This window comes from Centroberyx gerrardi, chromosome 12 (genome assembly GCF_048128805.1).
Source record: "Centroberyx gerrardi isolate f3 chromosome 12, fCenGer3.hap1.cur.20231027, whole genome shotgun sequence".
In the NCBI taxonomy this organism is placed as follows: Eukaryota; Metazoa; Chordata; class Actinopteri; order Beryciformes; family Berycidae; genus Centroberyx; species Centroberyx gerrardi.
This window is the reverse complement of record NC_136008.1, coordinates 11,050,758-11,064,677: the sequence shown is the minus strand read 5'-3', so window position 1 is coordinate 11,064,677 and position 13,920 is coordinate 11,050,758. Positions and strand designations below refer to the sequence as shown.

Genomic DNA, 13,920 nt, shown 5'->3' with positions numbered 1-13,920 from the left:
TTGAAAAGCAGTTGGGATTTTTATGGCATTTTATACTTTTTTTTTTTTTTTTGGAACAACATTCTTCATGTTCCAGTTAAAACAAACATCACTAACATAGAAATGAAAGGTTATGTCATTTTTAACTTTTCACACAAACACATGTCGTCCCAAAGAAGACACACACAGACACACACAACTGACGCATCCTTTTAAAGAGTGTAGCCGACCCACCATACACATTCAGTGTGGTAGTTCCCTGAGTCTGCAGCCCCCCGTCTGGTATGATGCTGACAGTGTACTCCCCACTGTCCACCAGCACCAGGCTCCTGAGCTCCAGGGCCCCTGTGGCTCGATCTAACGTGATCCTGTTGGCGTGCCCCGGCTCAGTCACATTGACGCTGGTGGAGGTGATGATGTTCACCCCTTTGAAAGTCCAGCTGACGGAGAGGAAGGGCTTCGTCGAAGGGCTAAGTGTGGTGGTGAACTTCACCTTACCTCCCACAGCTCCGCTCAGGGGTCCCAGTGGTAGGATGCCGTCGCCCACACACATCCCTAGAGGGAATTAAGCGCAAGAGCAATACTGTAATACTTCTGAAAGTCCTGTCAGTCCAGTACCTGTCTAAGCATATAGTACTGAACGGCCTTAATGTTCAGCAAGATAATAATATCTTGGTTATGAATACAAAAAAACTAAAAATTGGTATGTGACAGATCACAAATTTTCCTAAAAAAAAAATTCATCCAATGGTTATCTGAATTTAAGCCTACCTGATAAAACAAGCACCATTGCGGTTCTAAGTATCTTGTAGTCCATGGTGAATAACAGCTTAGTAACGTTCTCCCTGTCTGAAGTCAAAGACATGGAGACTCATGGGTGTCCCTCGCTCTTTTTATGTCCCAAACCCACACCGCAGAACCAGATCCAGCCCCCCATGAAGAGCACAAACAATGTTTACGATACCACTATGTACATACACTAAAATGCCTGTGGGTACATGTCCAGTCAGAGCTTCCCCCAGGCTCAGCTTGATGGAAACATCCTATGATCAAAGAAATGGTGGTCAGTCATGTTTAAGGAACAACCAACTCTTAGTCCTAAATCCACTTTATCTCCACGATAATCCAAAATTCAAATGAAAAATAGAACATTCAAAGAACAGAGGAACAAATTATGCAATTGAAACATATAGATTTGATCATGTACTCCCCTTATAATCTCAACATGTACAGCAGGCATCATTTATTGATAATCAAAGCCAGAAAGCCATTTAAATTAATCATTTAATCATTTAGCTGACGTGCTTATCCAGTGTGATTTACAATGAGCACAACAGTAGAATAAGATTAAAATTAGTAGAATAAGCTTAAATTGGTTGATCCCCAACATTCCAAACAACCACTAGTGAAGAGTAAGGGCATGTAGTAAAAGGCTTGTGGTAAATATGAAGTAAGTGTATTATGTTGTATGTTGATGTAGCAGAGGACTTTAGAAAGGTATTGCGCATCAGATTTACGAGCTCTTAAGTGAGTGGTGTTGGGCCTCGTTGGGGCTCGTGTTTGAGAAGGGGCAGTGGGCCGCAGCATTCCTGGAGGAGGAGGATCAAAGCCATCATGGGTCACACTGAGAGCAGGCCGCACACCCAGGAGACACTTAGCCTCCATCAGACGGCTTTACAAACAGGCCACTGGTTTTATGTCTGCAGATCAGGATTTCAGTTAGGCTGGCTTATAAATTAATGATAGGATGATGAATCCTACCTGTGAGTGAATGGATGAATGGAAAATTTTCAGGAGATTCCCTAAGTTCAGGAATGTTTATTATTACTGTATTTTTATAAACTATTGTCCAGACTGAATCGTAGTCCCGTAAGTGACGCACCTGTCCGAAAGCTGTGTGACGTAAGAATCAGATCAGCCGAAACAATGTGGTATTGTCACTGGCCGATGTGTCACATGTGTCTGTAATTCCTGCCATGTGAATGTATAGGAGATGAAACTTCGGTCAACAAAAGGTGGGTTTCATGACGTGTGGCCACTCAATACAATGTGCTATTGTAAGTGACAGACAGAATACAGATACACAAAATATATGATTCCTCTAAGGTTTCACCTGTATCTTTTAACCTCTTCACATGTACGGTTATCACGCTAGGAAGTTTTCATCCTTTTTTCCCCAGTTATACTGCGGCATTCTGTTCACGTTGCAGTAGGCTTACTGTGTCACATTTATAGACTTGGAAATTAGCCAAAGAATCCATTCAGAGCTCATTACAAAATGGACAGAGATATAGCATGGCTCCATTTGCAGCAAACCACTCCCCGTTGTTATCCCATAAAACACTAGGTTCTGTGCTTATTATGTGGTTACCATGGTAGTGGTGAGTTGAGTAAACCTCAATTTAAAAAAAATCGTAGGGTGGGGGGGGTCAACCTACTTTATTTGCATAGTGATTAGGTCTCTATTCTGACTTATCATGCAGTAATACAGCATCAGTTACTGATTTGACAGGGAAATTGTTTTTCCAAGGAGGTCAGAGGTCAGGGTCGGCTACAGAACAGCATCTCTGATTCAGCGTCTTGCTCATGGAGACTTCAGCAGGACGGCTCCTTGTCGACCCGGGGCGCTTGAACCCAGGCACTCCAGTTGAAAGGCGGTCTCTCTACTACCACTATACCACCCTGCTGCCCCCGGTTATCAATCAATCAGCACCTAACGATCCTCACTAACTCTGCAAATCACTTACGGTATCAGGGTTAAGTTTGTCGTTTTTTCAACAAAGTGCATTCACAGTAGGTTGACCTGTGACCTGTAGAGAACTTAGCTATTGCCAGGTCAGATGCTATTTGTTATGTGTTAGTATTCTATATCTGAGAAAGCCCAATGTTGTACATCTGTTTCATTTTATTATTTGGCTGATTCAACCCAAATGACAATGAGAAAACTAAAATTAAAGTAGCACTTTCTTACTCTGCCACTTCTCTGAGTATTGCTGTGCTGTCATACGGTATATGTAAATATACTGAATCATAGCCTGATTGTTTTTTTTTAGTTTTTTTTTTTAGCAGTATTGTACCTGGAGTCTGAGGTCTTTCTAAGTACCAAAGTGGTGGAATGATTATTATTCAAAACCTCAAACTAACCTTGCAAACATGTCCAAATGAGCATGAGGAGAAGACAAAAACTAAAGAAAACACATATTGCTATTTATTGAGACCACATGAGCAAACAAACCATAAAACAAATCATAAAACAGACCTAAATGAATACATTGAACTTAATACTGTTGGTAGACTGCACGATTGTGTCCAGTTATGCATTTCCAAAAATGTACTTTCAAATCGAGTTTGGTATTGAACTGAATTGAACTGAGAAGACTTTCCATCTTGAGAACTTGGATGAATTTATCGATGACTGATGTAAGAACTTGTAGACTACAGTTTGTCCACTTCCACTTATTCTTGCAGACAAATGGATGAGGGATGGAACTGGGTGGTGAGAGCAAACAATTGTTTTCATTGTTTTTTTATTTTGTTTATCTAGAGTTTAGATTCATCATTTGTTTTCTGTCCATCACTTCACATTGATGTTTCATATCTGCTGTACCGGTCTTGTATTTCATAATTCTGCCTGAAGGTGAAACAGATATTAGATACAGCACAATGCAGAAACAATGGTGCAACAATGTAGAAATAGGTTGTGCAACAATATAACCATATATCTATATATGCCTCCTCCCCCATAGGGACAGACAAGGTCACTGTGAAACAGGCTTTATCAGAGTTATAGATTACAAAATAGCCTAACTAATCTATAACTCTATATGCTTACCTCATTCTCCTTATGACCAAAAGCACAAAAGCACCAGTCAGACCTGCCACAGATACAAAACATGCAACTGCTATACCAGCTGTCCTTCCAATGGCAACTGAGCAGTCACGAGCTGCAAAGGGGATGTGAAAGACATATAACAAATGCAAAAAAATATTACAATTTTTCATAGTATGTCAGCCTACATTGACACAAAACAATCATATCTTGGCCGTGATCTTGGTGGTTGTGCAGTCAGGATTACTGGAGGACTACTAGCAAAACAACATGTACATGACTACCAAAACACCTCAGCAGCTTCTGAGTGCAGCTACACCACAACAGGCAGGATGAAATACCTTTGACTGAAAGCACATGGTCGACTGTTTCACTGAGTCCTGTGGCATCATTCTTAGCAGCACAGGTGTACTTCCCATAGTCAGAGCTGCTGCTAGACGGTATGACGTACGCAGCCCCTTGCACATCCGTCTGGTTTCCATTGAACAGCCAGCTGAACGTTGCAGCGGGTACAGATGCAGCGGAGCAGTAGAGCAGTGTAACAGCGCCAATCTCAGCTGAGCTTGGTCCTACTATGGCCGCCTTCTCCGGTCCATCTGTGACAAAACATTAACGTTTGATTTTTTATTAGAGTATGGATTTAGCTGCGATCGAACCTAAGTAGAAACTTCACAATGATTTCACATAATTGCGAGTACATAGTGGAGAAGAAGATTACTGAATGATAGTTTGGTATGGGCAAAGTTGTAGTATGGGCCTTAATCAGCTGTTAAAATCTTCTCAGCATCATGTGAATATTGTTTATTCATCATTGCTTCATGATGGTGTCCAACACAACATACACTATCAAAAAAAATTGAGAATTAGGAAGTTGTATACAAAAAGTGGACTCACAACTAATAGTGAGTGTAAGTGGATGACTGATTCCGTGGCCTATAGGGTTGGACACGTTGCATCTGAACGGCCCCTCATCATAGCGGGTCACACTGACTATAGTGAGAGTGGAGCCTCCGTCACCGAGCTGAACTCCCTCACTGGCTGAAACCTCGGAGCTGCCATTCAACCAGAGGAAAGAGGGGGAGGAGCCAGAGGAGGAGCAGGACAGACTGACAGAGCTGCTGAACTCCAGCAAGTCTGTGGTGTTGGGAGCTATTGATACAGTCAAGGGCGGTGCTAGAGATAATAAAGAACATCTGCTGAGGTTTCATTAAAGTTCATTCAAAACAGAAATATATGAAAATAGTGAAAATCAGACTGACTCAGATGAGTGACTCAATAGTTCTGAATTTTGAAGGGAACCTTTGCAAAAATCATTACTACAATATCTCTTTATCTTATTGCCAATGAGGCAGAATGACACACAAAATCACAAAGCACTCACCATACACTTCCAGGCTAATACTGCCATTCAGTTGTTTGTCTGTGTGTGTTGTGATGTCCACAGTGTAAACACCAGAGTCGCTGAGGGTCAGGTCCCGGAGCTCCAGATATCCAGTGGTCGTGTTCAGACTGATCCTTCTTTTGTAAGCGGGAGATATGAAACCAACTCCATGAGAGAATAATACAATGTTGTCGAGGTTAAAAAGCCAAGCTAATGTCCTAAATGGTGATCCGGTGGAGTTCAAGTGTGTAAAATTCAGGTTGATCTCAAATGTCACACTCCTTCCTGTTGTTCCAATCAAGGGGCCTGCAGGCAGCACTGCTTCCCCAGAACGAAGCCCTGCACAAACAGATTTAAAAGGCAATACTGACAGATTTTATACAGCATAAATGCATTAGCCAAGGTTTGCATAATGGAATTTTGTTCATTTCAATACAATTAAACAAAACTTACATTTGTTCTGAAGGCGAATTACCATGCCTACAGCAGCCTTTTATACAACAGCACATAATAGCTTGCAAACCTTTTTCCGCACAACTACTGCCATAATTCAATCCATTGATATGAACTCATTTCTATAATATATACGCCTTTATGTTAGAGTTTTTGCTAACTTAAAGTGATTCACTTAATATGTTAATTCTTCCTATTTAATAAATGTTTGGTTTGTCCTCCAACGCCAATGCTATTAGTCACTTGAATTCAAGACTCAGAATTCAGACTGCTTTCTTCAATTCCAATTTTAAATTAAGGTCCTGTCTTCTAGCAAAATCAAATTACATGTCTGTTGTTTTTCCACCTGGACTGACAAAATGTGAATATACTCCATCTCTATTCTCTCTGCTTGCACCTTGTAGATTAATGATTTACCTGTGTAACAATAATAGCCTAATAATAATGAATATGATAAGATCTCACCCGACAACACTGCCAAGATGAGAGAAACTAATGCAGACGCCTCCATGACTTCCTTTGAATCTGACTGACTCAGTACACATGCATAAACACACACACACACACACACACACACACACACACACACACACACACACACACACACACACACGTAAAGGTTAAAATACATAACTTGCAGTGATAAAGAATGCACAAAGTCCAGTCTTTTTGCATGACAGGTGTCATAAAAAAGTTATTATCGACATAAATCACAAACACAGTAAATGTGTTATGTGTTATAGCGACCCCAGTAATAATAATTAACAAGTACAATAGTGCTATGATTTTTCGTCCTTAAGCTACGGGAAGTACTGGGAGATTTTAAACATTCTTACGTTTTTGACAAAGGTAAATTCATAAACTTCACAAATTTCACAAGTCATACAGTAAATACAGCAGTATGTGTAATTGGATTCGATGAACAATATATTGCTAAGCTCTCCTTTTTCATTTTGCTGGGCCAGACATTAAAAGGACAATAGCAGTTTTTAGCCGCATAGTTTCGATGCCATTCCTGCTTTGATAGAAATTAATATCAGACCATCTGAGCATCTGAGGAGGCGTAGAGTAACTTTTCAGAAAGAAACAAGCTACACTAATGAAGCATCGAGCACCACACCAGCTGATCGTCAGCTGATCCGAACAAACACTAAACACGTTTAGCACTTCAAACAAAGCGGCCCATTTAGCTGCTGTTGACTGGTTCTGCTGCTTTCTCCCTCCACTCCACATTAATCAATACACTTCTGTCCTGTCACCCAGTTCCCCCATTAAATGGTACAAATTGTTTGGGGGGGGTTTAGAGGTTGATTCTCTGCCATGAATCTTCAGAATGCTGCTTGGATTGATATGGGGAGCAGCCTGGAGAGCAGAACCTGTACCGCCATAACTGTATAATAATGATTTTAACTTCATGATGAGAGTGTTACAGGCTGAACCAAATTTAGTAATGCACTTTCTTAAGATGGGATGATCTTCACGGTCCATATCCATGGATATGGAAGACTATGGCAATGCTGAAGCAATAAACAACGATCAATTAAGCATTCATTCATTTTCTTTACCTGTGGTAACAGGGGGCCGGAGCCTTTCCCAGAATACATTGGGCAGAAGGCAGGGAGACATCCTGGACAGGTTGCCAGTCCATCACAGGGCATTTATTAGATAGTTGAAAGTAAAGAGTGACAGGAAAGATTGGGAAAGAAAGACAGGGATGTCATGCAACAAATGTCCTGGGCTGGATTTGAACCCAGGACGTTACATGGTATGTGCTTTAGACCACTGAGTCACCTAGACACCTAGTATTATTAGATTGTTAATTACATTAATTTGTACAATTGTGAGAGTCTGCAAGAAATGTGAGATAATGAAAAATATTAAAAAAGAGCATCAAGAGGGCAAAATAGTGAAGGTGACCCTTGTTTTCAGACATTTCTTAAGCCAAGATAGCACCTCAATGCACTGTGTCCTGTACAGTGTGCATGGCATTATCTACAGCAGGCCTTGTTGTTGGTTTATTTATTGATGGAAAGATAAAAGCCAGAAATAATAAACCAAATGATTAACAAATACTATATAGCAGTTTAGAGCATTGGGGCAATGTTCATTACCTCACAAAACCTTTTAAACCCTGAAGAGTAAAATTAAGCTCATAAACAGCAATGTAATACAAAATAAACAAAAACACTTCAGTGACAACTTTAAAGGCTTCAGCATCCAGTAGAAATGCCACAGTGGAGAGAGTCACAGCTTGATTTATCATGTGAAATATTGATATATATTAATTCTCCCAATTAAGCACAGACTTAACCACACAAAGTCACAAGCGAATGAAAGATTTCCAAAATATAACATATGCATTTCCCCTTTTTTTCTTTCTTTTTTTCCCCAGATAATTCATATGAAGCAAACATCATGTGAAGTTCCTCTAGAGCAGTGGTTCTCAACGTGGGGTCCGGGGACCACCAGGGGTCCTTGAGGGGGTTCCAGGAGGTTCCCAGCAAATTGGTGAATTGATAAACTTCAGCATTATTTCATTTACAAGAAGTTAACACAACTAGAGAATGTAGAAGAATGACTATTTTGATCATAGTTTCACTGTTATCTCTCTACCTACAATACAGATAGTCATGGAACTCTGGACAAAATCATATCTGACAATAAAAATATTCTCAGATTTGGGTACGAGAGAGAAAATCTCATCAAATGGGGGTCCATGGCCCTAATGTGGACTAAACTAGGGGTCCTTGATATGAAAAAGGTTGAGAATCACTGCTCTAGAAGAGAGGAACTAAAGCACTACACACAAACACACACAGAGAGAGAGAAAGAGAGAGAGAGAGAGAGAGAGAGAGAGAGAGACTGAGTGAGTGAGTGAGTGAGAGTGACTTTACAGGTCCATAAGTTGCTTTTGCATCTAAAAACTAAAGCGATGCTATTGCTGTCACAAAAACGCACAACACTAATCACTTCAACATTTTAATTTATAGCTAAATGTCCAGAGGTTCAAACTTGTGTGCTAAATATTTTTGGTATTCTGCCACATATCCTAAGAATCAGAGTAAGGACAATACAGCACCAACAGTCCAAACAGTATTTCACAATTGCACACCTATCAGGTCTCATTTATGGTTACTATAAGAGCCTTTAAGATAAGATAAGATGAAACTTTAATGATCCCAGCAGGGAATTGGGTATTATTAATATTAAATTAAGTCTGCTATAGTACATTGTAAAGCAAGTCACCTGTATTAAATTAGGATGGAAAATATCTGCTCTTGCACACACACACGCACACACACACACGCACACACACACACGACATTAAAATGTTGCCAAAATTCGAGAAATGCAGTCCCTGCAACGCCAATCTGGAAAAATCTGTGCTACACTTTTGAATGCACAGATCACAGGTCATGTGTTTGTGTGTCAGATCACCACTTTGATAATGATCTACTTATACTGTACTAACACCTGCATGCCTGGCTAACTCCTGGCTCAATACACAAATTGTCAAATGCAGAATGATTCACCCAGCCTGCCAAGACCCTAAGGAAATTTTCCAATGTCTTAATTTGTTGAAATATACTGTACGTATATGTTGTTTATATTAATTCTCTCAGTTAAACACAGGCTTTCATATGAGGCAAAAATCCTGTGAAGTTCCTCCTAAAAGGGAAGAACTAAAGCAGCTCACTACAGCTATCACCAGATTTGTATCTTTGCTTATCAAGACAGACAGACAGGCACACGCACACGCACACGCACACGCACACGCACACGCACACGCACACACACACGCACACACACACACGCATGCACACAGAAAGACAGATAGAGTTATAGTTATAGCTTTTGTAGTTTACTTTATATTTATTTTGAATTGTTTAATGCACACTTTCACAGGACACTATACAAGACTAAAACATATCTATTGTTATACTTTATTTTGCCAAAGCAATATTTTTTAAAGTCATGTACAGATTAAAAAAAAAGTAATGTATAAAATGACTAACAAGTTGAATTACATGGATTCGTCTTGAATATTTCATACTCTGTATTTTGGAATATCTGAACAATATGTCATGTAATATGTAACATGAAACTCTCCATACAATTTTTTTTTATGTTTTGGCAGAGATCATGAAAAGCTCAAGCTGTGAAAAAAATGTTAAGTGTTATTCAGTGACAACAAAACAACTGATCATAATTGTATTTTCTTAGTCTTCTGCTTGGCACAGAGCAGCAGAACAAATCAAGAAAGTCAAAGTGCAGATGGTGAAGTGCGCCCATGTTTAATCTCTTGCTAACTATCCATTAGCCACATGCCCTGCTTGAATCTGCATTTTACAAGACTTTGGGAAAATCACTCCTGGAAAGCAAGGTTTTAAATCATACTGTAAATTTGTATATCCCATATGAAAAGATACAATGATAATAATGTGATACTAATATCTGTCAAAAACCATTTACAGCTATCACTTCTAATGCAAACTACATTGTTTGTGCTGAGCACATTGATTCAAACATATTTAATTTGTTGCCAGTTCAGAGTATTTAGGATGTTTGTCAGCAGGATATTAGAGTTTGAAACTGAATGGGTTCCCCTGAGCAGAGCAACTTTGCAGTAAATATCTAGCAACAAACTGTATGCAGTCAACCATAATCTAGAGGGAGCAGAGTCATAATAACATAATGATGTAGGTCATACAAATTGCTCCATTGTTTTCAAATAGCCACAAAGTGTTTTAGTGTAGAAAAACACATTTTGAGATTGTACAGGTTTAAGCTGTGTAGTGCACCATGAAGTTGATGTAACACCAGCTATTCTCAACTCACCAGCTTAAAACAAATATATAACATCCTTTTTAACATCAAAGCTCAAATTAACCTTTAAAACAAACGGCTGCCCTGACTGGCCACACTGAGTCATCAGAGAAAAGCTTTAGGAGGCCTGCTACTCTTCACATGATTATCAGTATTATTAGAGATATACGTCTATCATGATATCCAAGAGTATCAATATAGTCTAAAATGAACACTAGCTTGAAGATCAAGCATGGCCCAATGCAAATTCACTTTCTGCAGTCACCAAACTACTTAACTTTACCTTTTACAGACAATCTATGGATGCCAGATGTTGATGTTTTCTCAGTAACATCACTCATCACTTGACAGGTGTAACTTCCACTGTCAGAATCCCCAGTCACTGTTTTAGTGAACACAGCAGAATTTCGAAGTATCTCTGTCCCGTTCAGCCTCCAGATGTAACTAGCAGTCGGTACGGACTCAGCAGAGCAGGTTAACTCTAAGGTCTGGTCCACTTCTATTTCACTTGGACCCGTGATTTTAACACTCTCCGGTCCATCTGAAACACACATATTTGTACTATTGTAATCAAAGCAATAGAATTAATGTGGTAATACACTGATTGGTCATGCAAAAATATAAAAAGGTTGTGTAACATGCAAAAAAAAAACAAAAGAAAAAAACCCACTATCCTGTATTCATTTAATATAAAACTAGCATATGTGTCCACAGAGTCATATAAAAAGTATAGATAGGCTAGGATAAGGCCTGGTGTTCCTTAAAGGTAGAATTGGTAGAATCAGTACCTTTCAGGTCATTGTGCATGAGCTGATCAATGGGACCCGATCATACTGGATCAATACTGGATATGGCATGCAGCTTGGCTCAATAACTTGATATTCTAGTTCAGTTAAAACCCCAAACTTTAGGCTGATAGTGATTTGTCAAAGTTGAATTTAGAGTAAAATTTCACTAAAGTAACAGTATTTCTACATTGTAAAACATTTCTTTTCACCCCTGGTGATGTCACTCTGTGTCTATACAATAACTAAAGGCTTACAGTATGTTACCTACAGTTCACAACCATGTTGTATTTCGCTTCCTCAGAGCTGATGGGGTTGCTGACTTTACAGGAGTATTCTCCTCTGTCTGTTCTCTTCAGAGCGCTAAAGGACAACAGTCTGCCCTCGTCATGAAGAGTGATGTCATTGTTCAGAGGAGAGCCATCCTTCCTCCACTCTCTGGTAGGGACAGAGCCAGCAGCGTCACAGGTTAGATTCACTGAGTTCCCCTCGACTGGTAGGTTTGTTGATCCTGTGATTGAAGCACCTGATATTCTCTCTGTTGGTGAAAGATGAATAATGTGTGAATGATATGCAAAAGAGGAAAGCAAACAGCACGAGGGTTCATGCTTAGTTCATACCTGTTCTCAAGGGACAAAAATCTTATTGTTCTGCCTATCATGTACTCTATATGTATTAGTAGGTACGCCAAGTGTTATTTATTACTTCTTCACTCATTCATTCCCACTTACCCAGCACAGTGACAAGTGAGGGCTGAGATGTTTGATATCTCAGAGTTTTACTGTTATGGGCCTGACAGCGGTAGTTACCACTCTGTCTCATCTGAATGTTGTTCAGTCTGAGCTCTGGTCCAGTATCAGTGAGCAGGACTTCATTCAGAGCCCAGTGAAACAGGGCAGCAGGTCTGGAGTCAGCTGAGCAGGACAAGATGATGTTTGACCCTTCCTCATAGTATTCTTTTGACGGAGATAGCTTCAAATTAGTATTTTCTGGGCCAACTGCAATGTGTGGCATGCGGGTCGCAGACACCGGCAAGGAGAAAAGTCACCAATAAATAATGTTAGTTTGAGAAAAATGTATGTGTTTTAACAACAAAGCTCAGCACTGGCACATGGCATGCAACTTGGCTCAATGTGAAAGTTCATAACTGATTAGCATAAGATGCCAATCTAGAACTGTATCATAGTATCGTCTCCAGTAATCAGCTACTCAGCATCAACAAAAACGAAGCAACAATCGAAGAGCAAAGAGCACTAGGAAAAGTCATTAAGACAAGGCCGCTGCTTCCAAAGCTGTTACAATAAGCTAAATCAAGCTGGGAATCTGAAGCTCTGTGTTGTGTTTGCATGCATATGCTGTAAGACAAGAGGTTAAGCATGCAGGTTAGCAACTCACAGTTGATGGAGAGGGATACTGGGACACTTTTGGCATTACTGACAGGATTTGACACTTGACACGTGAACGGTCCCTCATCATAGCGGGTCACACTGACTATAGTGAGAGTGGAGCCTCCGTCACCAATCAGAACTCCCTCACTGGCTGAAACCTCGGAGCTGCCATTCAACCAGAGGAAAGAGAGGGAGGAGCCAGAGGAGGAGCAGGACAGACTGACAGAGCTGTTGAACTCTGACAAGTCTGTGGTGTTGGGAGTTACCACTACATTGGAGACTGGTACTGTGGGGGAAAAACATAATGGTTTTTACTTGGCACCACCTCGCAAAGGGAAAATGGTGTTACAGCAGGTCACTATGTAGTGATTGGGAATCAATTCAGTAATTAAACTACCATGATGGGCAATTGTGACACAATATAAACTTGAAGGCTCGCTCCTCTTGTCTGTTACTTCTCTGCTTTGCATTTTAATTCATTTGCTTATGTTTTTCCTTTTTTAAATTTTTTTTTTCTGAAACACCTATAGATGTGCTCTTAATGATGTGAAGTGAATTCGATTCAGTTTCAGTGGATGATGTTGATTCAACAGAATGTACTTCTCATTAAGCATCTGCACACAACAATCACATTAACAGACAACAATCATCCCATTAAGCTACATTAAGCTGTGCACTGCCTCTATACCTCACCCCAAATGTATTGCACCTGGGAAATATTTTTGTACAAAGTTGACTATACCAGAGCTTCTGTACTATCATAAGATTAGAGACACCAACTTCTTTTACAGTAAAAAAAAAAAAATTACATTTATATATATATCATATTTAAATGTGAGGTAGTTCAGTCTAGGTTTGTGTAGATGAGCAGATGTCTGTAAAAACAACTGAAATATCTAAGATCATTGAAATAATGTGAATTACAAATTATGTTCTTGGTGGGAATTTCCCTTGAAAAATCGCAAGTGGATGCAATAAGAAAATCATTCACCATGGACCTGTGAAATGATAATTTCCAAGTTTCCAGTTAATTTCCAAAATGATATGTATTAATTTTGGAAAAAATAATCAAGACTTGGAATTCATCATTCAATAACTATAAAATAAACAGGAGTCAGTCTATAAAGTGCTTTTTCAAGCAATGATATAAGTTACCTACTGTCCTTTAAACATTTTTAGAATTTGATGTAATTCTGTCCTATCAGTCATTTTGTAAGCGTAGGTGTCACTTTTTTTTTTCAAAAAGTGGATCTCTCATTTTGGAATGAAACTCTTAAA

General features: G+C 39.5%; 1 protein-coding gene across 1 annotated transcript in view; it reads right to left on the bottom strand.

The window, feature by feature from the left end:
• Positions 1-1,492: 1,492 nt before the first annotated feature.
• Positions 1,493-13,920, bottom strand: part of LOC139929881 (cell adhesion molecule CEACAM5-like) — a 28,100-nt gene continuing 15,672 nt past the window's right edge. The window contains exons 12-16 of the mRNA XM_078287080.1: positions 12,650-12,922; positions 11,986-12,252; positions 4,703-4,981; positions 4,221-4,404; positions 1,493-1,568 (exon numbers count right to left, since the gene is read on the bottom strand). Of these exons, the coding sequence (XP_078143206.1) occupies positions 1,493-1,568; positions 4,221-4,404; positions 4,703-4,981; positions 11,986-12,252; positions 12,650-12,922 (1,079 nt within the window). The remainder of the gene's footprint in view (positions 1,569-4,220; positions 4,405-4,702; positions 4,982-11,985; positions 12,253-12,649; positions 12,923-13,920) is intronic.